This window comes from Trematomus bernacchii, unplaced genomic scaffold, assembly GCF_902827165.1.
Source record: "Trematomus bernacchii unplaced genomic scaffold, fTreBer1.1, whole genome shotgun sequence".
NCBI lineage: Eukaryota > Metazoa > Chordata > Actinopteri > Perciformes > Nototheniidae > Trematomus > Trematomus bernacchii.
Window position 1 is genome coordinate 326,509 of NW_022987588.1, and position 24,262 is coordinate 350,770.

Below are 24,262 nucleotides of genomic sequence, written 5' to 3' on the forward strand. Positions count from 1 at the left end.
GGCTCCTGATATAATGTCAACTCGGCCACGCTGCTTCACGGTATGACTTGCTCTCTTTGTTCCAGCTCAATGCTAAGCTGTTTTGACGTGTAGAATGACAAAGACACCACCTGGTCCACATCACTGACTATAAGTGAACAGACAATAGCCAAATGGTCCCATACATGCTCACACACACACTCCATAGACAACATGTATATACCAAAACAATATCTTTTATTTGTAGTCCATCACCACAGCCCTGGTAGGCTATTCTGCACCAAAGCCAATGGAGAAACACATGACAAGCTTATACAATAGAGAAAAAGAGAGGAAGTCAACTGGATGGTAAGCAGTACGTGTTTACAGTTCTGTGTCTCACTCTGGACACCACACCCGCCTCACTACATTTTTACCAGATCTACCTAGCTCTAGTTCTATAATACCTGGCATACCTGCTGTGGTATTCAGCCACTCATGTCCCATTCTGCTGACCTTTAGGGGGGATTATTGCTTTGGGAATGATTATTACCCAGAGTCAACAAGAGTCGAAACGAAACAGAGACACAACAGGGACAAGAAGAACACACATAGCACATCTGGGTATTAGCAGTATTATTCACGCTGGCGAAAGTTGAGTCCTGAAAGTTTTGGAGCACCAAGTCAAATGTCATCAACAATTTGAAATGGACTGGGGATTATCATTGTGCTGCAAAGCTGCCAGGATCCTCACGCTTAATGTGTTGCTCTCAATGGTAAAAACAAAGAAAGAAGACGCTTTCTGCAGACGGTCCATGTTTGTGCTTTTTTAATAATACTATTATCTTAATGAGGTCATAGTTTGGTTTGTTATACACTGGAGTTACAAAGGAAATTAAAATAGACTAAAATTCGAATAGCCCACCAATGGTAAACAGTACAGTATTTTTAGGGGGCATTCCTCCCCCAATGAAAGTTGGGCAAGAGGAGTTGAGAGGTCACTGATAGAATGCCTATACATACAGACACATACATACATACCACACAAACATACAGTCTGTCAAGCACGCACACGCACACGTATATACTGTACAGAAACAGTCAAAACAATGGAGCGAGAGACAAGATGGAGTTCCACTAAAGTCTTCACAAAGCACAAATTCTTCTTATTCCTTTCTCTTGTTCCATACCACTTTCGTGACAAATTTGTTTTTTTTAAATTTGAAAAAAGTAGACATATACTGTAGCATTGCCACGCTGACTTTGAGTTAGGTTGATTCCATTTGATGTTGAAAGTCATCTTTATAGTCAGATAATCAAAAAACACAAGAACATTGCGAAATTGATGCACAACAATCCCATACATTCTTAAGTTCATGAGTTAAAGTTCATGAGTTAAAATTCAATGTTCTTGTGGCAAAAGTACTCCAATCCTGTTTGAGTCTACCTTGGAATAGTTCCCACAGGAGGTTACTAGGAGACCGGTTAGCTCCGTTCTGTTCGCTTCTCGGTACATCCTGTCTCCTTTTATACCTTTACTTGAGTCCATCAGAGTTTTCTCCACATCCTTGTGTTTTGTCCAAGAACATTCTACATACAAGGTTTCTGTTGGATTAGAACATTCCGGGGCCCGGACTGAACCCCATGTCCATGTCACGAGGCCTCATCTGGCCCCCCATCATCATTGTCTGCTGTGGGGGGCCGCCCATGCCCTGCAGTGACATCATCATGTTAGGTGAGCCACCAGGGCCGGGGTGGGCCATTTGTCTCCCCTGCATCATCCCTCCTGGACCCCCAGGAGACATCATCCGGTGCTGGGGGCCCATCATGCCTTGGCCCATGAATCCTGGAGGCCGCATTGCGTTGTGTCCAGGGTTGCCCATTGGCATGTCTTGGGGGCCCATTACGCCGTCAGGACCTCCTGGCATCCCCCCCATCCCCTGCATGGACATCCCCATCCTCGGTGGGCCACCACCCATCATGCCCTGCATGGGGAAACCAGAGGGGTGTGGTTGTTTCCCCCCAGGGTTGTCTCCCCCACCTCGGGGGAAGTAAGACAGAGTCTGGCTGGGCTTCTCTGACGGCATTATCCTGGACAGGTCAAACTCAGGAATGCCGGACGCTCCCGGCCGCATCACCTCATGAAGATCTGCTTCACTGAACCCACCCTGCATGCTGCTAAACTCTGGCCCTCCAGGGTTATTCGGCTTGCACATACCCCCATCACCCCCTCCCCCGTGAGACATGTTCCCCATTCGTCCTCCCATAGGTCCTCCATCTCCCTGGAATCCCATTGGATGGCCAGGAAAACCTTGTGGACCAGGACCGTTGTGCGGGGAGAAAGGTCCCTGATGGGAAGGGGACTGCGTGAGGGGGTAGCCCTGGCCTCGGTGAGGATAACCCATACGTCCTTGGGGCATCATTTGGGGGTTTCCCATACCGGGGTCTTGGGGATTTTGTGGCATCATCATGCCATGAGGCATCATGCCTGGGCCCATATTAGGGGCATTGGGAGAGGGCATCTGTTGGGGCATGCCATGTGAGAGAGGCTGGGATCCCATTGGATTCATTCCCAGAGGACTGAGGGCAGACATTGGTCCAGGGTTTCCTGGTCCCATCATACGAGGATTTCCTTGGTGATTCATTACCATACCTGCATGCAAGAGAAAAACAAGTGATTATATATTCGCAACATGCTCTTTAGAAGCAGATCAAAGTGAAATAAGTATAGATATGGTCCAAGGTGGTTGAAAATGAACATACAAATTAAACAAACAAAAGATGTATCAGATGTCTTACCATTGTTGTTCACTGACGGCAGGTTAGGTGAGCGAGCCGGGGGCGAGTCGTCATCAGAGCTGGCAACAGTCTTTATGGCGTCATGATAGAGCGGGGTGGAGCTGGGCATTGCAAACTTGGACATGCGTGACATCATGATGGAGAGGGGGTTCTGGGATAGAGTTGGCTCAGGGGGTATGTTGTACGGACTGCCAGACGGGACGTTGCCTGGATGTGACATGGAGCCAGGTGGAGCCCCTGATGAAGGAGGGGCTGAGGGAGGGCCGTTACCACCTAGAGGATGGCAGGATGGGAGAGAGAGAGAGAGGACTTTTCATTCTCTGGTAGATTGTTTTTTGTATCTGTGATGATGTGTAGTGTGTGTGGTAGTTGAGGCTCAGTGAGATTAAAATGTTGTGCCACAAGAGGGAGCTACTGGACCAGGAGCCAGCCAGCCCCACCCCTCATACAGATGTGTAAACTTCCTTTAGAGAGGCACTTGATGATAAATACCCTCCACAACTCTTTTACTAGTGCTTTTCAGTATTGTAGACATATTCGGATTTAAAAGGATTTAAAGATGGAGGCGACATGTTTCATGGGATATTTACCACCACTTACATTAGTGACTAAAATGCAATAAAAACACATTCAACATCAATTTGATATCAACTAAAATCAATCAAAAGCTAAATATTAACTTAATTAAATTGAATGAGGATACACAGAAAAACTATTCAAATCAATGGCAATTCAAAAAGGACAAAAGTGGAGATAGAGGTGATGCTGAACACAGATAACAATAGAAAAACGGTTTTACCTTGATCCATGCCTCCCATCATGTTTGGTGAGGTGATATTCAGGGGAGGCTTACCCCCCTGAGGCTGGACTCCAGGACTCTGCATGGGTGGTTTTGGTGAGGATGCCCATCCTGGAGAGGGGTTAGGAAGAGACGGAGACCTCATATGAACAGGAGAGGCACCAGCTGATCCCATCATGGAGTGGGGGGATTTCATTGGTGCTGAATTTTGTTGAGGTGGAGGGGCATTCGGGCCGGTGGGACCAGTGAGCATGCCAGCCAGCTGGGACGGAGTCTGGGGGGATTTAAGGTTTCCAGAGGGAGAGCCCATCATGGGGGACTGTACTTGCCTCAAAGGAGGGGACTTAAGAGGGTTGATACTTGGAGAGCTCCCCCCTCCTGCTTGGACATTCAGATCTGCTGGCTTGCGGCCCCTCTGACCTTGTGAAGGGCCACCACCAGGGGGGAGGTGGTTCATACGGCCATTGCCTCCTGTTGGTGCAGATCTGTGGTCTGGACCAAAGCCTGGGTCTGTATGTGGACCCCTCATTCCTCCTGGACCCCCGGGGAAGGGCCGCCCAGGCCCCATAGGAAAGTCTCCTTGCTGCTCGGAGAAGGGAGGGCCCGGCATTGGTCGGCCATGTGGACCCATGTTCTCCATTGGAGGTCCTCCTCTCATTCTCATGATCTCATCAGGACTCATATTCATGGAGGGATCTCGTAGCTTGGAAGGGTGCATATGAGGTCCTGGCCCAGGGCCGGGCCCCATGCCAAACTCAGGCCCCATTTCCCTTCCCCCCATTCCCTGGAGCCTAGAGGATGGACTCATAGGACCATCCCCGGGCATTCTGGGAAACATGCCCATGCCATTACCAGGTTCCATACCACCTCTTTGGTGCCCCATCATTCTCTGCATGTCCATCATCATGCCTGGAGGGAGGCCCTTCTCCCCCCCCATACCTTGGTGAAACATTGCCTCTTGAACTGACTGAGGATTTGGGAAACGTTCACCACGACCCCCTGGACCAGCAAACATTGGCCCGGGTCCTCCAGGGAAACCTCGTGAATCTCCCATCCGGGGTGGCATGTCGTCAGGCCAACCCATTCCAGGCCTGGGGGGTCCGTCCATCTCAGGGTTCATCATACCAGAAAAGCCAGGCATCCTCTGCATATGTGGGGGCATACCCCTGGGGCCGGGGCCAGGACCAGGGCCCATGCCCATGCGCTCCTGGTAGTGCTCCGGTGGTCCACCTGGTCCTCCCCACATCTCCCCAGGGCCCATCTGGTAGGGAGGCGGGGGTCCTCGCATCATCCCACGGGGACCATGGGGGTGCATCATCATGTCTGGAGGAAGGGGCCGGTGTTGCATTTCTTGTTTCTTCCTTTTCTCTTCATAAAACTCTTGCTGTAGCTTTAACCAGGCCACCTGTTCTGGGGTCATCTGATCCCCGTCTCCACAGCCCACTGGACCCCCCATGTGTGGACCCATGTCATCCTGTGGGAAGGGGGGCATGTCCCTGGGACCATGGGGTGGACCATGTGGTGGGCCAAAGGGGGGACCTTGGGGTCTGGGTCCTCCTGGCCCACCTGGTGGTCCGAGGCTCTGAGACTGCGCCATCATAGCCTGCAGAGGGCCTTGCTCAGATCTACGCGGGGCACCGTCAGGGCCTCCATCATGGGGTCCTGGATGGGATTGTGGGGGCCCACCTGCTGGGGCATCACGGTCATCGGGGAAGAGCATGCGCTGAATATCGCGCAGGGTCTGCAGGGAGCGCTGGCGATGCTCCAACTGTTCTTGGGACAGACCCTCTGTGTTGGCCTCCATGTTCAACAGCTCCTGGGCCAGCTGCTGTTGCTGCTGCTGCTGCTGGGGCGTCAGACCTGCTCCACCAGAACCTCCACCAGAACCTCCACCAGCACCTCCACCAGCACCTCCACCAGCACCTCCACCAGAACCTCCACCCTGCCCTCCTTCACCTACTGGTGGAGGGTTGAGGCCTGCCTCAGGTTGGGTGACGGGGGCCTGGTCGACTGGAGCTATAGCGTTACTGGGGCTACTGCAGGGAAGATTTTTGGATTCCATGCCTGCAGAGGACGGCCCTTCCTGCGTGAGAACACCGGATTGGCTCCCTTGGTTTGAAGGCTGGGGGGGGGCTGGCTCTGCCATGCCAGGTAAGGACGGCTTGGATCCAGGCTGGTGGCTCTGATCTTGGGCATGGGACGGGGGCTGCTGGGGAGGCTTGGAGTCATTTCGGAGGGCGCTTGCTGCATTGTTCTTTAACAGAGAGGGACAAAGTAAGGATTAGATTTCGACACTCTAATGCAAGATGTAAGAAAGCATATATATATGTGTGTGTGTGTGTGTGTGTGTGTGTGTGTGTGTGTAAAAAACGTAAGTGTGTCTTTACCAGAAGGTGAGCTTTGTCCTTGCTGTTGGAGATGTTTTTCATGTGGAAGGCAATGATGTTTTCTGTATGGCCAGTTCGAACTGCATCAGCCGCTCTGAGGACGAAAAGGCAGACAGACAGATATCAGTCATCAGAAACAATAAACACGTGTGCGTGCGTGCGTGTGTCGGTGTGTTTGCCCTTTGAGAGAAGGTGAGCCAGATGAATGAGTGCTAGATTTAACCATGAAGGTAAAACCAAGGTCAACCAAGCAAACAAACTACTGCATCCACACACACACAACTTCCACAGAGCATCCACTTTGATGTCTACTTCTCAACAGGGTGTTAATCTAAGTGTATCCTCCCACTGAGAAACACACATGCTCGTGCAGATACACACATTGGATTTAGGCTATAACCGGGAAAGTTGGGGGACGGAAGAGAAGTGGTGGGAAGCAAGTATACTATACACACAAACAGCTGCAACAAACATCAAAGACAACAACAAGCACTGATGACGGGGGCACAGAGATAAACTTCAGGCAATTGACATTGTTAGTGATTCTATTTACATTTTAACTGCAATTCCACAAAGGGTTTCACTGTGGGTGTATGTTTTGCTTATGCAAAAAAAAAAGGGGGTTCAAGTAGAGAGATGATGATTTAATTATCCTGCCTAAATACAAATATTTAAAAAGGCATAAAGATGAGCTAGAAGTAAATACTCATCATAACTAAACAACGGGGATGCATAATATGGATTTTCTTTCAGATTCCTTACTTGTTGGCCATCTCTGTGGTGAAGACATAAACAAGTTTTGTGGCCGGTTTCTGGCCGCCGGCAGGTTCTGTTGTGGAGCTCTGGCCTCCCATTGTATTGTGGGAAGGCGTGGAGGAGCGACTGAGTCCGGCGTTGGAGGTCGAATGTGAGACGGAGTCCTGGGGCTTCACGTCACTGGAGTTACAGTCTACAAGGACACAACAGAGCAGAGTATTAGGACCAACACGGGCCTATGGGTAATGCAGTTCTACTGAGGTGCTGTCATAAGTCAAGTTGATCAGCGCAGGGACTGCTATGCATGCTTGGATGCACACGTTAACACACTTACTGAAGAATCCTTTGTCATCTTCGTCACTTTCTCCCCCAGAGCACCAGTCAGCTCCACTGTACGGCTGCCTCCTCTCCGCCACACACATCCTCTTCACCCTGCTGCTGTCTGCACACACACACACAACCACCAGTGGGCCTGGGTTTAACTATGTTTTTAAGATTCCATCTGACTGTTGCCGTTTGTAGACGAAGAGACAACTAAAAACTAAATGTACAGCACTTTTTTTTTTAAATGAAGTTATGAAGCGATACATGATAAAAGGAGCACAGCAAAGACCAACCAGATGCATTGCAGCAACAATAACACAAGCACTGCAGACATGATTCTATTAAAGCACTGTAGTTGTTCTATATATCCCGAGCCATTCAAAGCAGCTACTAGGGACTCTTTAAAAACATGATAAAAAAATTGCCCCCCTTAATTAAACTACTTTACAATTCTGGTGAGAATAAAAACCTGATTCCAAATAGTCTCAGAAATTGTAATTAATCCTCAAGATTGGCTGTAGCACTTCACAAGAATGATGTGACAATGTCTGACAGCATTAAGAGAGGATAAGGTAATAATGATCGATTGCTACCGTAGCATGGTTCTTACCTTTCTCCTCACTCGTGGGCGTTCCGCTCTCCGGCTGATCGAACGACTCCACCGAGGTGCTCCTCTCCCTCTTGACTTTAACCTTGGAGCTGGAGCCAGAGGTCAGGCCCTGGCCGTTCTTCAGCCCCATGCCCCCCGACACATTCTGCGGCCCTTTGGAGCCAAGGGTTTTGGGGTCGCAGGGGGAGGGCTGTGATTGGCTACCAGTGCTCCCTGGTTTACTCTGATTGGGCATTTTAGAGTCCATCTGGGTGGCAGTGGAGGGGGACATGACGGGAGGTGAGCGTACCATGGCCTCCGTCTTAGGTTTAGGGCTGACGGACAGAGGAGAGAGGAAAAGATAATGGGCAAAATTAATGGAGGAAAAAGACGGAACTGTTAAACCCAATGCTATTATGGCGTCCAGCTTTTGGTAGAAGAACACTGTATAGGGTTATTGGGAATTCCTTTTGCGCAGTTAAACCTGAAGGCTGTAGAGACACAGGCCATGTAAAAATGGCTGCTGCTTTCTAGTTATAAGAGCCTTTAGTTCAGGCAACAGGACACATCCAACTGGCAGAGAACTCCCTTACCACACCCTAATCACTCTCTCTTTCTCTCCAACTCTTGCACACACACTTGTACATGTAGCATGAAACAAATGCCAACATGTCCAAAAAAGCACAGCCGCAGCTTTGCACACTTTGTACATTGTATGTACATTCACAAAGACACACAGTTAGTAGAAAAATAAGGCAAAGCTCAAATGTTGGCAGTCCAGACAGCTGTTTCCAGAGGATCCAGAACCATGAGTCAGCAGGGGAAACTTCCAACCTCAGTGTACTCTCTGACCCTGGGACAGCTCTGGATCACGCCTTGAGACCTTTCAGGTAGCAGAACGGAGTGAAGAGGCTGATCTTAGATCTGCATTACTTTGACCTACAGAGGCTTTCTAAACAGCACAGGTAGCACAGGCCTATAAGACTTGGTTGCACTGCTCATAACCTACCATACACACTTGGTAACATCTTGCCATGATAGCTAGTGTTGACACTTTTAAACAGGAAGGTCTCAGCCTTTAATCGATGTGTGTGAAGATTGCACATTTTCTCAAATTAACATGAGCTTTATCCAGGTCATCCGATTCCCACAGAAAATAAAGACTTGCAGGCTTTGCAATATAAAGCATTTAGATACTGACCAGTGCTTACTATACAGGGATAATAAAAGTGTGACAAAAACCAAATGCTGCCTTAGAGCCACGCCTGAAGTCTTCTGCATCAGCTTTTTAAATGCCAAACCCAGCACATTTTGCAACTTGCAACTAACAAGGTATGAGAGTTTCACAACATACACTGGGATGCACTCATCACTCTGCAACCAGCCAAAGGACGGCCTAACTTGGCATGTTTACATCGCTAAAACGCAAGAACATATTACATTTTGAAAGAAAATGTAAGTAGTCTCTTTGTTTTTGTTCAAACATAGACCTGCTATTTTCTTTTACTTCATTCAGTTTTGAACAGAGGGTTACGTGTTTGTATCTGTTCTCTCTTCCCAGCTGTTAGTAAACACTGACAGCTAATGTTTATTCATTTCTCGACACCGAGATGATTTATTTTAAGTTTATGTCTGTACTGGACATAAGCGTGTGCTTCCTCAGTAAACATGTTTGTGGAAAGACAGGACTTCAGTCATCAGCTGTTAGTAGTCCATAATAACAGTGGCTAGAATTAAAACTTGATTTAGTGTCACTGACAAATACAATACAGGATCTCAAAAGCTTAAACACAGACACTAGAACCATGCTGGAGCCACTCACCTCTGCGTGTTGGTGGACGGGGAGTTCTTCAGCCTATTGGAGTGCATTGATGGGGCTCCCAGGACTACAGAACAGGGTGGAGTGATGAGCTGGTGTGGACTGCCGGTGTGTGCGAGCGGCGCCTTTGCGCGCACGTTCCTGGAGCCAGGAACAGGATTCCCGATGTTTGAGAGGTTTCCACGACCGTCCTTGGCCTCCTCTCGCTCTTTCTTGCCTCGCTCCTTCTTGTTGAAATGTGTCGCTGCTGTACCTGCCGCCGCTGGCCTCTCCTCTTGGACCTCCAACATTCTCTCTATGTCCTTGTCTGTGAAGGTGTGTGTGCGCTCGTCTCTGTATGTTTGTGTGCGTGTGTGTATGTGTGTGTAATGCGAGAGAAAGTGTGTAAAAACAATAACAAGAGTCCAGGAGTCTTTTCTTGTTCGCTGTGTATTTATGAAACTCCCCCAAGGGGGCTTTCAGCGGCCCTTGGGCACACTGTGAAGAGAGAGAGAGGAAAAATAACAGTTAAAAAACTGGAAAGCGGGCCAAGTCTGAAAAAGTGACACCAACCCAAAATCTTTTTAGCATCATCTATTTGTGTGGGCTTGAAAGGTGGTTGTTAAAAGTAGTTTTCTCTTTCACAGTAACTTCGGTCAGATTCAATTCATAGCCGGAGAATGGATTCACATTTTGATAATTTCCTAACTACCTTTACTATACTATCGAATAGAAAGAAACATTGTTCTATAGCATTACAATTATGACAGAAACTCCTGCAGCATTATCTCAATCTACACCGTTTTGGCAAAAAAAGGTTTGTAACATACTGCCATACTGTTTTATAGAGCTCCACTGCTAACATTGTTGAAACAATCTTAGTTTGTAGTTTATATTTTGGGTAAAAAGTCACAAGACAAGAAATTGTCTATTCAAGTGATGAACAGAGAGCACCATAGTTTCTTCAAAAAATGTATCTAAAGGGCTCCTTTTGGAAATAATAGTTTTATTGTGTATATAAAAAGATGACTATTGGTTGATATTATCATCAGATTTTAAACCTCTAAAATATCAACACTGGTAATGGCCTGACATCTGTAACCAATCATTTGTCAGGTTTTTTGTTTTTGATACTTTACAGGCTTTGGGTGTGATATTGCATACATTATATAAATACCAGCACTAAAATGCAACTGTAGCAAACAGTGAAGTGTGTTGGAGGAATGGGGGAGGTAGTATGGCGGTCTCAACTACCACTGTGTGTGTGTGTGTGTGTGTGTGTGTGTGTGTGTGTGTGTGTGTGTGTGTGTGTGTGTGTGTGTGTGTGTGTGTGTGTGTGTGTGTGTGTGAGAATTGCATGAGAATCCTGTTTTAGAGAGCAGCCCAGTCAGTCAGATTACATTGTCATCCTGAAAATATTTAGGAGCTCTTCCAAAAACACTCAACATTGTAACTGGCTCCAGAGTTGCCCTGGGGAGAAGGAAGGGGGGAGGGAGGGGGGGGTGAAGGGGGGCGTCACTGGGAACCAGACAGCATACACAGACTCCTGCTACAGCAGCAACACTCGTCTCTCGCTGGGCTACAGGAGGAGTGATTTACAACTCTCAGGGCCCTCAGATCACTTCTGCACGCGAGCAGAGGCCGGCTTTTACCACGAAGGAAAGAGGAGGGGGGGGGGGGGGGGGGTACAGAGGAGCCTTGTGTCTCCAAATTACACTGATTAGACTAACCTTTAAATATAAGAATAGACTTTCTGACACAGCAGTTAGGGCTTTTCAGAGAAGCAATGGGCTGACTATTGATTGCTAGACTTTGATTTGACTCCGTGTTTATTTACAAAAGAACTGCTTGAAAAACCTCTGTTCTGGTGAAACCACTTTTTTGCATGCTTTGAACAAAACTGTGGAAACAACGGCCGCAACACAAATCAGATAATCTTCAGCAGTGATGTGCAGCACATTGAGATCAACAGACATTCCACGCGAGGGCTCAAACTATGGACCGGGTTTAAATGTTCAAAAGTTAGTGTCTAAATAACTTCCTACCATCAGCAGAGCAGAGGCATTTTACTAACCTCAGATCAGTACGATGTTGGTAGTTAGAGCAACATTTCGAAGTAGGACAGGGAGTGAGGGAAGATGTGATGAGAAAGTGGAAAAAAACTGCTATAACACTGTCCCTAAGTGCTCAGTAATATCACACAATTGCTTATAGTTGTGCTTTTAAATTGAGAGAATCATTTAGTGTACATAAAGACCAGGGCATGCAACAAAGTAGTCCACGTCAGGGGAAAAACATTTCTATAGCTATTCCAACGGCTTCATTAGAAAGGAGGGGCGAAAGACTTGTCAACAAGGAGATGTGGATTGACATATTTTTATCAAGGGCCTTGAACGAGTCTTACTCATTTTCACAAACTTAAAATAATGTGTTAAGAACTAAAACAGAGAGATCAAGACATAAGATAAAATCCTTCTTACTTTAAGAGGGTGTGAACATAGGATTTTTTTATTTCCACTATTTGCAGAAGGCAACCATTTTTATTCCAACATCAAAAAAGGTCTGCGGGATAGTTTCAGATGCTGTTTGACCATGTGAAAAGCACATTGTTTGAAGCATAGTGCCATGATGGTTCTAGGTGTTTTGTCAAGCCTGCTGTGGTTAATGTGGCTGGGCAGTGACCAGGATGAAGCACCACAGGGGGCCTTGAGACATGATGGCGGCCCGTTGAAATCCGACGAAAATATACTCAGTTAACTAAAGGAGATCGCAGAGAACCAGCCTCCTCCCTAATTCAGCCCTTACTATCATGTTTGCCCTCAAGGGGTGGTTGTTATCTAAAGCCAAACCTGAATCGTACACAAATACGTATAATGTGAGAATGTACACGCATGCAGACGCAAACAGCAGGACCTGTCAATCACGCGTTCCCTCCAATCACACGCTAACGAGACACTAATTGGGGAGCTTGCCGACATGACTGTCATAAGTAACGCACTGACACACAGACACATCAGACGTGCACACTACAGCCCACTGAGCGCACACACACACACAACAAAACTGCGTAGAGGTAATCACAGAGATTTCTCTTCTTCTATCTCCTGAAAAGAAGCTGACCTGTCTATCACGGCACACACGAGGCGCTGCAGTGCATGCTAGTTAATGGGAAAACGGTATAATGAGGCTCTAAAAATGAGCTTCTTGCCTCTGATATAAATACGAGGTTCCACATGAAAAGAGGGCAGAAAATAGTTCAATTCAATTAGATTTGGGTTTTTGCATTGCAGGTGGCATTTAAAGAGAGCATTTCATTTCATGCTTATGTAACAGTCGTCGTCCGCTGGCTGAGTCCAGTGTGGAGTAGACCTGCTACGTCACCCAAATTCCTCCGAACGGGAGATGGGAGGCGTTTCAGTAAAGTATCACTGGTACGGTAAGTGAAGGTGTGTGAATAAGAGGAACGTTGACCATGCTGGAAACAAAATCCACTTGAATTTAATCTTTGAATGCATTAATAGTACAAAGACTTTATTTAAAAATGATAGGGAAAACACACAAGTGCAAACACGCACTAACTCAGTCCTGCTGTTGGCTGTAAAAGGGCCTGCTGATGTTTCAGCCTTATTTATGCAAATCCCATTTTGCAGTTCAGTCACAATGGAGTGTTGCTCTCTCTCGCTCTCTTGCTCCCCTACGCGCTCTCCGTCTGCTCGGCGTCCATTTCAAGAATTTAGTCCATTATTTGTTTAGGCCTACATCAGACACATTATTTCCACTTCCCCTCACAGTTTTCTGCAAGAATATACAAAAACGCACAGCCCATCAGCCAGGAACCATGCAGTCTGGGGAAGCAGCAGCCAACTCTCTCATACAAAAGCCTTTCAATCGATTTACACAAGGCACAACTTATGTGCACCCAATATTCATTCAAACCAAATGACGACGTATGAAGTCTCGAGTCAAAGGTTTTGCAACAAAAACCAATGAAAAGTGGATGATTGGTCTGTACTCCAATATGTTTTAACATGTGTTAAAAAGCATCCACAGGTGGTAATAATTAGATAATGGTACATTGAAATGTGTACTTTGAAAAGAATCCTCCCTCATCAGTATCTTGAGAGCAACGTGATCAAAAGCAGGAGACAAAACTGTTTAGTATTCCCACGAGACACTACAGTGTTTGCTTTTCATTTCACTCGTGATATGAATCATGCATTATACCTAATGAAGGTCTAAAATGCCTCAATAAAGTGAGCACAATTGACCAACACTGTGTCGGACAATTTGGTCCTTCGTTTTATACTGAATATAAAACCTTCTGGTGTGCAGGAACTACTTTTTCTGTATTTTAAGAGAGCCGAGTAATAAAGTCAGTTATATGAAGATAGCAAACATTAGTGACTGGTTGTACCTGAACAAACACGGGCATCACACGCATAGCATATTGAATTGAGGATGAGTATGTCTGACTGTCTATCTATGTATTAAACATTTCATTTGGATGAGAATTAATGTGCTACTTCTTTCTTCTTGAAGTTGCAGAGGCTAGCATCATCTTGATTATTATTACACCAGTGCCAAAACTTTTTTATTTTCTCAGTTATTGCTTTGGTAAAAACATATTGCTTTAACAGCTAATAAGATAATAGCAATCCATTATTTATTGTGCAGGTATAAATCAAGTAAAAAGCCCAGTTTTTCCGTGTGCATAACCAGTTTCTACACATACCTTTCGGGCTGCTAGTGAAGAAGTAACTGCAGAAAGCAATACACTAGTGCAAAAAACACAGACTTCTGCTGCCCTCCAAGCAAAGCTTTGCAAGACATCCCACAGCGCCCTGGCTGAGGAAACACCTGCATGCTCACCTGTTGGGGGGGGCTCCCTGAGAGCACTATCACATGCCACACCCTGCAGATAGCACACATGACTCACGCTCGGTACATACAGAATGTCAGGAATGCCAAATGTCACTAAAGATAGAGCTGTGACGCCACAGATGTAACATTTCACATGATTTATCTACCATGACAGGCAAGGCCGCTCAAACAGGAACAGCACGAGTAATGACGAGTTCCAAGCCGCGCAAATATTAGCAATTAAAATGTTCACATTGAACTGCACACAAAGTACAAAAAGTACATATCCACACAGGTTTTCTCTTCTACTCACCTGGGTATGTTTTAGCATTCTCAAGATACATTTTGTGAGGATATTGTAGGGTGGATAGTTGGTGCCATCAAACATTTTTACACAATGAGAATTTTGATACACAATGTGGATTTCATAATATATGCAAAGGTAAAGGCTGATTGTAAAACTGAGACAGTGTGGTGAGTTCAGAAAATGACATCACTTTACTACAATGCAGCATTTAAAACTATGAAGGGATAAATCTTGTCTCATATCACGACAGATAAAATATGGATATATTGTCGCCCTACCCTTCACTCAATCGGTTACCCCCAGTTTCAGCCGTCTTCCCGCTGGTCTTTCTGTCCTGCATTAGTACGACTCTCACTCCCCCACCCCCGGATCATCCTCTCCTCTGGTCCGCAGACGATGCCCCTCCATCCCCGGGGAGGCGACATGTGTGTAATGTCACATTTTCTCATATCATATCGTGGTGACAGAAGCCTCGCCGTGTCCATCACATTGATGGAAGTGGCAATGAAAACAGGAGGATGAGATACAGGGGGCTGTGATACAGATTACCCGGAGGAGGAGGGGGGATTATTGCACAAGTCGCTCTCTTCACAGAGAGTACGGGTGGGTGTCTGTGTCTGAGACACACACGCACACACACAGCTGACTCACTAGTGACACATCTGCTGGCGTAGCCTGGGCACGGTGCCATGTGTGGCGGCCAGCTCCAGCAGCAGGACTGGCACTCAGCACTCTGCTCTGATCTCCGTCTCACACACACTTCACCCTGCTCCTCCATCTCTGTCCATCTGCCCTGCGTCTCTGAATCTCTGGATAAGTGGGTGTGTCTTGCTTGCACGCACACACACACACATTCAGACTCACCTTTCTACTCTCTACGAGACAAAGACTCCATAACCGGCAAGAACAATTTGCCATTATTTCTAAATACAAAAGAAGCAATGATACAAGTTAGGGGCTTTCCAGTATCGAATGGTTTTTAGTACAATAGAGGTTAACATTTGGTTGTAAGAATTAAAAGGTAAACGTCACATTTAGGTTGCATATATTGCAACGTTTGAAATATACAAAGGAATTAACATAAATTAGACTTAATAACAGCATTTCACTAGAGGGTTTTTGGTCAATTTCAGACAATTGAATTGATATTTCTTTAAATTAACTACTCAGCTCGTCTCCGGATAGCTGAGAAATGAAAGCCAAAATGAAAAACCATGAGCAGAAATGAAGTATTACTTGTAAAGTTAAACACCTACATAATTTGCACATCTTGAGGCAACAATGTTTCTTCTTTATCAGGAACATGCTCTCTTCTACTTGAAGTTATGACTTTGCATCCACATTGAGTTTCAAATGTTAGCACAGCAAACCACGACCACTGGAGCTACAGAGAGACGAGGAGTCTGCTTCCCCGTCCTACTGTGAAGCACTAGGGTTGTAATTTATCAGCTGTAAGAAGAGAACTTCAAAGGTCGTACAAGTGAGACCCCGACCCTGGACCCAACTTGGACCAGGTTCAGACTGATGTTAAATTTGAGTCAAATTAGGGTTTGGGGTCTATTCATTGAAATGCCTAATACACAAATGGACCTTAGCAAATGTGTGGTCAGCTCAGATTTTGTGATGTGTCCAACTTAGAGCTGCACTACTAATGAAATACTAACTACGATTATAAATAAGATAGTGCCCTGTCAATTTCATTTTGAGAAAAGGTTTTGGTACGATTTTATACATTTGTTACTTCTAGGATATGCACTGGGTATAAAGAGCAGTCTGGTTTTGGGGCAAATATTTGACATATGTGACCAATTGACTGTCTACTGTCTATTTAGGTTTGTTTGGGTCATTTTGGATCCAGTCTTTCTCCACCTTAGAGACATTGGTTTAACAAAGGTTTTCCCTAAGGATCTACATTTGGAAGGATAACACTTGTGGCTAAACAGAAACTCAATTTGCTTAAGAGAAACTGCGCTGCCCTCTGTGCAGACCCCTTCTCTTGACAGTGCTCTCTGGTCCGTGACTCCCTCCCTCCATCCTGGCGGTCGCTCCCACACTCTAGCCACATTCCTCCTCTGTTCATGCTGGGAGGACGTCTCCCTGTGGCTAAAAGCATTGTGGGAAATCCCAACGAGCAAGCCCTTAAGAGGCAGACTGTAAAGTGTTAAGGAGGCTTGTGTTTCTCTGTTGGTGGTCAAAAGGATCTTCTTGCAGTTGTATTACACACTTACACATGAATGTCATTCATTCTCTTATGCTAAACCTCCCAACAAACAGCAGAGAAACATCAAATACCCACATTTAAAGACGCAGCTCGTCAACACAACCTACAGCGAGCAAACCCTCCATTTATGGCTCTAGGGATATTTGGCAGGAAAGGAATGACATTTTAAGATGTGCAGCCCAAAATATTTTCCTCATAAATTATTTCGGTAAATCACTAACACAAACAAGGTGACTTCTTAACCTGTCAGACCGTGTGACACAGTTCAGGCATCTCCACTGACCTGGCATGACATCAAACAAGACCAGATATATTTTTACTCAAAGCAGGACACTCAAAGACACACGCAGTATGCAAAGCATGCACCGTCTCCTCTTCTATCGAACAACAAAACGATCACTCTGGGGAGAATACGAGCCAGATTGTGTCCCTGAATTACCCCAGTTTGCAATCGGGTGTCATTCCCATGGAATTTTAAACACACTGGCAAAGACCTGCCCGATTAGATATACAGGCACAGAGCAATATGCGTGCACATACTCCTAGCATTGCACATGGAAATACTCGCATGCGGCGGTAGTTAGCCGTCCTAATAATGTCTGAGATGCAATGAAAGCTGCTCTGCAAGTTTATAGCATCTGCTCTTCCCATGAGTCTGAGCTTGCGTTCCTGCGAAACTACTAATGGTCTGCAACAAGAAATGTTCACCTAGCTATTAACCACATGCTAATATGCTGTAATCATTTAGTGTTTAGCCCATGAAACACAAGTAATCTGCCCATTCATCGTGATATAAGAGAGACAAATTGAACTTTCTCTGTCACTCATAACACCTTGTCTTCTCAGGAGAAGAGATGATTAAGTTGGACAGCTGCACAGTTGTTAAGCTCCAGGAGATGCTTTAAAACTAAGTGTTGCAATATTTGAGGTGCAATATGGACTTTTTAATCTACATTTTTACCCTGTGTGTTTTGGAGCTTCAGATTGTTTTTATACTATGTTCAGGGTATGTACAAATGATTGAGAGGCAGGGCAACTACATTCACTCCCTTTGTTTACGAGCACAAGCAAATGGCTCAAATTACTTGACAGTGAGCCAAAAACAAACGTGAAGGACGAATGGGAGATGTGTGCAGTTTGGAATTCATGATTTTTAAATGATGTGAATATGAGGCACATCCCGCTCTACGCCATCCAGAACTAAACTGTAGAAGCAGAAAGGAGGGAATGTTGATGTCTCTGCCCAACAGACTGCAGACACATCCCTGCGAGTTTGACAACACACTGCCTCCAATCATCTGCTCCACATAATCCAATATGAAAAAGCCACCAGAAATACACCAACAATCTTATGAATCCACAACATTACCGAACTGTAACACTCAAGGCATCACATAGGATGTTAGCATCAGTACTTTAGGTATCATTACTACATATCACCGGGAGGTCCCTGCCAATCGTAGTGATTGACTGATTTAATGGAAATAACTACGATATGTTATTTGTGGATTTGTAGACTAAAACGTTTGTCAGCTTTTCAAGGTTCTGCAGTAAAAGAAAAACTACAAATGAATGGCAAAATGGCTGAGAAGCAACAATCTCTGGTGGTTACATTTGAACTAAATCTAATATTAACCAATACACTGTTGGTAGTTTAATTTGTTAAAAAGCCACTACTGTATACCCTACTCTACTACTAAATACTTTTTGCGAAGCACTGACACATTCAAGGCATCACTTCTCAGGAGCTCAACCGAAGTATATAAAGGATTGAACATACCAGAAGTTTCCTCCCACAAATCACTTGATAATAATAATAATTTGACACAGCAGATGGATGCTTATCAGTGATCAAATTAAAAACCCAAGCTCAATGAATTGTGTCACATGGAGCACATTTTATGGGAAATTAAAAGGTTTTTTTCTTCTTCTTGCTGGAGCGCAAGTGAGTGAATATATTTTGTAATAACCTCCCGTAGATGAAGTGGAGAAATATCAACTTAAACATCACAGCCTGATTGAAGATTTCTCTCTGAACCACTGCGGTTATTATTGTGCCACAGTGATACATTTGCTAACTCAAAAAGAGTGAGCCTGGAAGCTAAGGAACTCAGGCAGTCTGATCATAGATAGCTGAGGTGATTGCAGGTCAACATGGCCCCCAGGTTCCTCCTGAGAGCCGCTGTTTGAGAGGACCCTCCCTGCGGGCCTGGAGGAGCAACATGTCTGAGCAGTAACTGTCAATCACAGCAGAGAAACATGAAGGCAGAATTATAGGTACATTCTGACTCAGCCAGACACGTCCCCGAGGATCCGGTATGGGCAACAATCCCACCCTACACCCACAAAGACTGAGACCTCCTACACCAAAAAAAGATATGAACTGCAGCCAGTAGAAAAACACATTCATATTTAAAGCTGTTACCGTTCAGAAAAGCAAACTAAGCTTTAAATATGTACTATTAGAGGCTGGTCCATAGAGACTTAAGACATTTCTTTAAAAAAATGCCATCTTGTGTGGCCAATTTCCTTTATTTTTCTAAATTACCTTTATTACATGATGAGGTTTCTTTATATCTTTCAGTGTAGAATTTGAAAAAGGAAAACAACCGATACACTTATTCTTCTACTTGCTGAAAATTCTGTGTGGCGTAAATGGTTACAAATTAAATAGATATTTCTGTCAACATTTGTTCCATCTGAAACATTTACTAGTTTTTGTAACAAACACTTTTGTGTGTATTTTTAGGGGTACATTGATAGCCGTTGTTCTCTCTCTGAATACAGATTCTGATATCTAAACTCAGGGTTCTGGATAATATCAATCAAATAGCGGTTTACTCCCTAAAAATATATAGAGTCCAACTGAGGAAGACATGCCAACCGCACAGCAATTCATAACTGAATTGACTCAGAAATTAAATGTTTTAAAGTCATCAAAGCTTGTATTATGCCCTCAAACTGTAAGTTAAATCTAGTAGTTCTGAATCCTCTTCAACAAACTGAGGAAAGAAAAGGGGACTTGTGTCAAGCCTTACTTTCTTGGAACTGGAAAACAAATGCTAAAAAGGGAAAAATACCTTCTATTAATACCATTTTTGAATCTCTTCTCTTCTCTTTCTTTACTGAATTCACATGCTCTGCCGGCAATATCAAAGTTAGTTGACTGTAAAATAATTGTACAGAACATTTTTATATGTTATATATAATAGTTCAGCTATGTTAAGGCGTGTTATTTCCCTTGCAATACAGCAATAATCCAACATCACTCTTAATTCCCAAACAAGATACATTTGCAAACATATCATAGTTACACAGTACCTGTACCTGTACCTTTACTTTGAAGCCTGGCTATTATAAAGTCATTCAGCCGATTAACTAAATTATTTTATTAATTTAATTAATTGTAAATTGATATCTCAATCAAAACAAAATCAGGTTAATGGGAAGTTGATGCTTTTCTTCGCTGAATGTAAATACTCCTTAGGACATAAGACAAGGTTTGGAACAATAGATATAACGAACACTTGGGTCTTATTAACTGTGTGAATGAGGAGCCTCCTACCACCCACTACACAGACGATAAGACAAACTGCCTCTCACACACATCGCTCTGTCATACACAACACAAGCCTTTGCGAGTTTTAATTAGAAAACCCATGAAGCAAACAAGTGCACGGAAACATGAGAGGCCAATACACAGAGGAGATAAATAAATCCTTTGCTGCTTTACATCAATATCCATTTCCCTGCGTCCTTTCCCTTACTGTGGTTTTGGGTTAACACACTTCGAATTAGATAGCAGATAAATAAACAGTGTGGACAGCGTTCTCAGGGAGAGCGGCCTGACGGTGGTGTGTCCTCAGCGTGTGCAGATGTGAGAAGAAGACCAAACATCGCACTGATAATCCGAAAGCAGTGAGGTCCTTTTCCTCAAGACGCATCCCTGAGCATCAAGAGTGGCCGTGCGGAGGGAACTGTTCTACAATTCAACGCCTCTCATCAGACTGCAGCTATCAATGCAGGCACGTCCATAGATAAATGTCAAAGAGATAGTGAATGGCGTTAGGAAGAGCCTGTGCTCGCATGCTTACTGTGTCATCAGAGCCGTTTAGAACTATTATTTTAAGTGTTCACAGACATGAATTATGATGGAAGAAAATTTGATCCGTTTTTTAAAAAATTATAGGAAGGAGTATGACTTAATTGTGAGAAGATGACAGACCAGTATATTTAATTAGTTCTGCTTCCCTGATTTCTACATGTTGTGAATACAAATATTTGCTTTACCACTACACCATGGCTGTGCCAAAAATCCACACCCTTTTCACAAATGTACTACTACCTTAACTATAGAAACAGTTCTGTACTGTATGGTAAAACATTTAGTATTAGATTTCCAACAACTGCATATCATTGTCATTTTGCATCATTGGCAAGTGTGGGGTCGCTTGAGATGTAATTAGATAGAGTACGTATTTCTACATACTTGTGAAGCATTGCATTCAGGGATTCTTTGCAAAGGGTATTGCTATTTTTCGTTCCCTTTTGGGTATATCCGACAGGTAACCTGCTAAAAGGTTTTGAACAAAAAGACATGAATTCACGGGTCCGGACTTGGGTAAAAAGGAAATCAGAGATGGAATGATTGTGCAGCTTTTCTAACATCAAAATATGCTTCCATTATGAAGCATAATCAGCCAGCATGATTTTTGTATCGTGAAAGCCGGGAACTGTGGCGGAGAATGTGCACAGCATTACAACACCCATAGAAGCCGTTACAAAAAGAGGAGGAGAACCCAGCTTAAAGGGTCAAAATAAAGCTTTGAAGTGAGTGACTATGAAGCCTGTGTTTTTAATCACTGGTCAGGATGCATGACTTTTATTAACAGGTTCGGCTCCAGTCTGGATTCGACTTGGAGATAATTGCGGGTCACAGGTCGTTTCCTGTGCTGCGGTTAGTGGGTGCGGGTGTGCAAAACTAGTCCTGTGCAGGATTCTGAACTGCATCGTAAACAGGGAAATATGTTGGATGTGTTCCTGCCATGTTTTATGGTATTTGGATCTTCTAGTTATGCTTACAGAGAAAAAAGTAATAAATACATTGGGATGAGAGAACAGATGTGCAATCTGTCCTAGATATATGTTTTCAGAGAACAGGGAAGAAGTGTACGTATGAAAGAAACTCTGTGATAAAGTGTGAAAAAGGAGAGAGGTAAGAGTTGAGCTGGGTTACCTCAGAAGCCCCCCTGCCCTTTCAGCAGGGCCTCATATGGAGAACCAGGCCTCAGGTCCCCTGGGCACTGATGTCTGCTCCCCTCGACTCCTCCCAGTCAGCCACGGAGGCTGTGCAGGAACCTGGATGGCCCACTCACGACACCCTACAGCCACAAGTCATTCACACCTGGAACAGAGGGAGACAACTTTGCTCATCGGGTGAAAAACAAACAAGCGAATGGCAAGGAAAAGCACTCAGTCACCCGTGTTGACAAGACCAACATGAAGCAAACACATAACCAGTGCAAAGCCTAGGTCATTAGGGGCTACAGTAACCGTGTATACTTGCCTTTTTAACCCAGACACTCATTTATACTTCAGTTATCGACCGGTGTGCACATAAGGGACTACAAAACAGCAAATGATACTCTACCAAGAGCTTCCTGGCTTCTTTGCATCCAAGACTACTTTGTCCTTCCAAGTATCAACTGTGGGAGTGATAAAATGGCTCTTTTTTTAACACCTTTGTAAAGGAAAGAAAATAGGGTAGGAGTAGTGACAATCGAGAGGATAAATATGAAACAGCTTGAAGACTATGCAACAGATAGACGTCGTGGCAGACTGCAGTGTTGCCTAGCAATTGAAGAGACCAGAATCCTGAAACAGGAAGGTCTGCAGTTCAATCTCAGTAACTGGCAGGTATGCTTCAAAACACTGAAGCACTACCTGCCAACACTGAAGTCACCAATGATAACAACATCAGCTAAAATGACTAGAATATAAACTGCAAGAATGCACAATATTTATCCTCAAATTTTGAAAACATTATGGGAATAAAATGCTGGATACATATACAGATAATATATTATTGAGTCCATGCAATGTGTGTGTGTTTTTTTTAAAAGGAAAATAAATGACAAAGTGACTCATAATATCATACGGTTTTCTTGTTCTAAACATTTCTACACCTGTGGATTTTGTCACTCACAATTCAAGTTTTAAAAAGATTGTTAAAACTAAAACACTGAGCACATTCTTTGCCATGTTTTGCTCTGTTGGTCTTGCCAAGTTAACACAGCACAATGCCACACAAGTTACTCACAAACGGGCCTACTCGAGGAAGTCGTCCTAAAATACACACAGGCACCTACAAACCTAAAACTCTGCAAATAAACGTAAAGCTCACAACAAGTACGGAGACTACACTTCCCCCCCCTGAAATCTCAGCGCCTCACTGGACAACTCTTGGCGGACAAAGTAATTCCATGGCGCTTGAAACTCCAGGAACTTTTTTTTTCTTTTTCCTAAAAGAAGTTGTTCCTGTTTCGCCAGAGAGCTGGGGGGGAAGGGAGGACTTCAGCACTTGCATTCATGGAGCGTCGGCCAGCGCAAACAAAGTCTTCCCCGAAGAGGGAGGCACTGGACGGCGGCTCAGAGCGAGAACAACGACGTCGGCCACAAGCACACACAAAACGAGATTCATTATATGGCTTTGTGTGCTAATAAAACAATCCGGGCCCTCCTTAGGCAAACGTTCATTTTCAAGTTAGCTCCGTTCACAATGTAACAATTAAATCGCTCGGCAGATGATAGGGCTGGTCGACACAATCAGCAGCCGAGGCCTATAATCTCGCTACGCGTTTATAAATCATATCAAACACATTTTTAATAAAACAATACAATACCATTGGCGTGGTACTCCCGAAGAATGCAGAACATGCATGCTGCATTGTATCCTTTTTTCATTTTCACCAAGCACGGGCGGTCCTCCAGTATAATGGGGTAAAAACCAATATTTCTCCGCGGGTTTTACACCATGCTGAAAACATCGTGAATAATCCGCTTTTGGTGCACTGTAAAAAACGGCATTTACGGTGGAAAGGGTGCTCACTGTCTGCCAGGCCAGACACGACGTGGGTTTAGCTAGCCAGCCTTCGGGGACAGAGGCAGAGAAGAACGGATACCAGAGTGAGATGTCCCCGGGAGGAGGACCCGCGTGTGCCCGTTGCCAGGAGGCGAGCTGTGGACCGACACTTTTCACCTGGAAACCAAGAAAGAAACACTCACCTGGAATGCTAGCTTAATTCTCCGTTTTCCTCGAACGACGGATTCATAGCGTACACTAATCAAATCACAACATTATCACGGGAACATTATAAAATAGAAATATGTCTCCCCCCTTTCGCCCGAGCTTTCCAGTGGTCCTACTCCATTACATCCCAGTCAAGATTTCCTGTCGTCTCTCCA

General features: G+C 44.6%; 1 protein-coding gene across 3 annotated transcripts; it reads right to left on the reverse strand.

Moving 5' to 3' along the window:
• Nucleotides 1-193: 193 nt before the first annotated feature.
• bcl9 (BCL9 transcription coactivator) lies at nt 194-24,262 on the reverse strand. 3 transcript variants are annotated; one of them, XM_034128674.1, is made up of 10 exons: nt 24,083-24,262; nt 22,035-22,202; nt 9,435-9,908; nt 7,634-7,947; nt 7,034-7,141; nt 6,706-6,892; nt 5,944-6,037; nt 3,557-5,810; nt 2,758-3,030; nt 194-2,611 (listed from the first exon to the last, which is right to left on the reverse strand). In XM_034128674.1, exons 3-10 carry the CDS (start codon nt 9,719-9,721, stop codon nt 1,572-1,574), a joined length of 4,557 nt encoding a protein of 1,518 aa, XP_033984565.1. In that variant the 5' UTR covers nt 9,722-9,908; nt 22,035-22,202; nt 24,083-24,262; the 3' UTR covers nt 194-1,571. The 3 variants fall into 3 exon arrangements, with proteins under 3 accessions (XP_033984565.1, XP_033984563.1, XP_033984564.1); XM_034128672.1 differs by lacking the exon at nt 24,083-24,262 and adding an exon at nt 23,701-24,044 and having other exon boundaries at nt 1,572-2,611; XM_034128673.1 differs by lacking the exon at nt 24,083-24,262 and adding an exon at nt 23,118-23,313 and having other exon boundaries at nt 1,572-2,611.

Bases quoted from the DNA above. Each gene is read 5' to 3' on its own strand.
- bcl9 (XM_034128674.1), bottom strand. From the start codon at position 9,721: ATGTTGGAGGTCCAAGAGGAGAGGCCAGCGGCGGCAGGTACAGCAGCG. The intron at 6,038-6,705 runs GTAAGGAATCTG...TTTCGTCCTCAG, and splicing joins ACCACAGAGATGGCCAACAA to AGCGGCTGATGCAGTTCGAA. The intron at 3,031-3,556 runs GTAAAACCGTTT...GCCATCCTCTAG, and splicing joins GATGGGAGGCATGGATCAAG to GTGGTAACGGCCCTCCCTCA.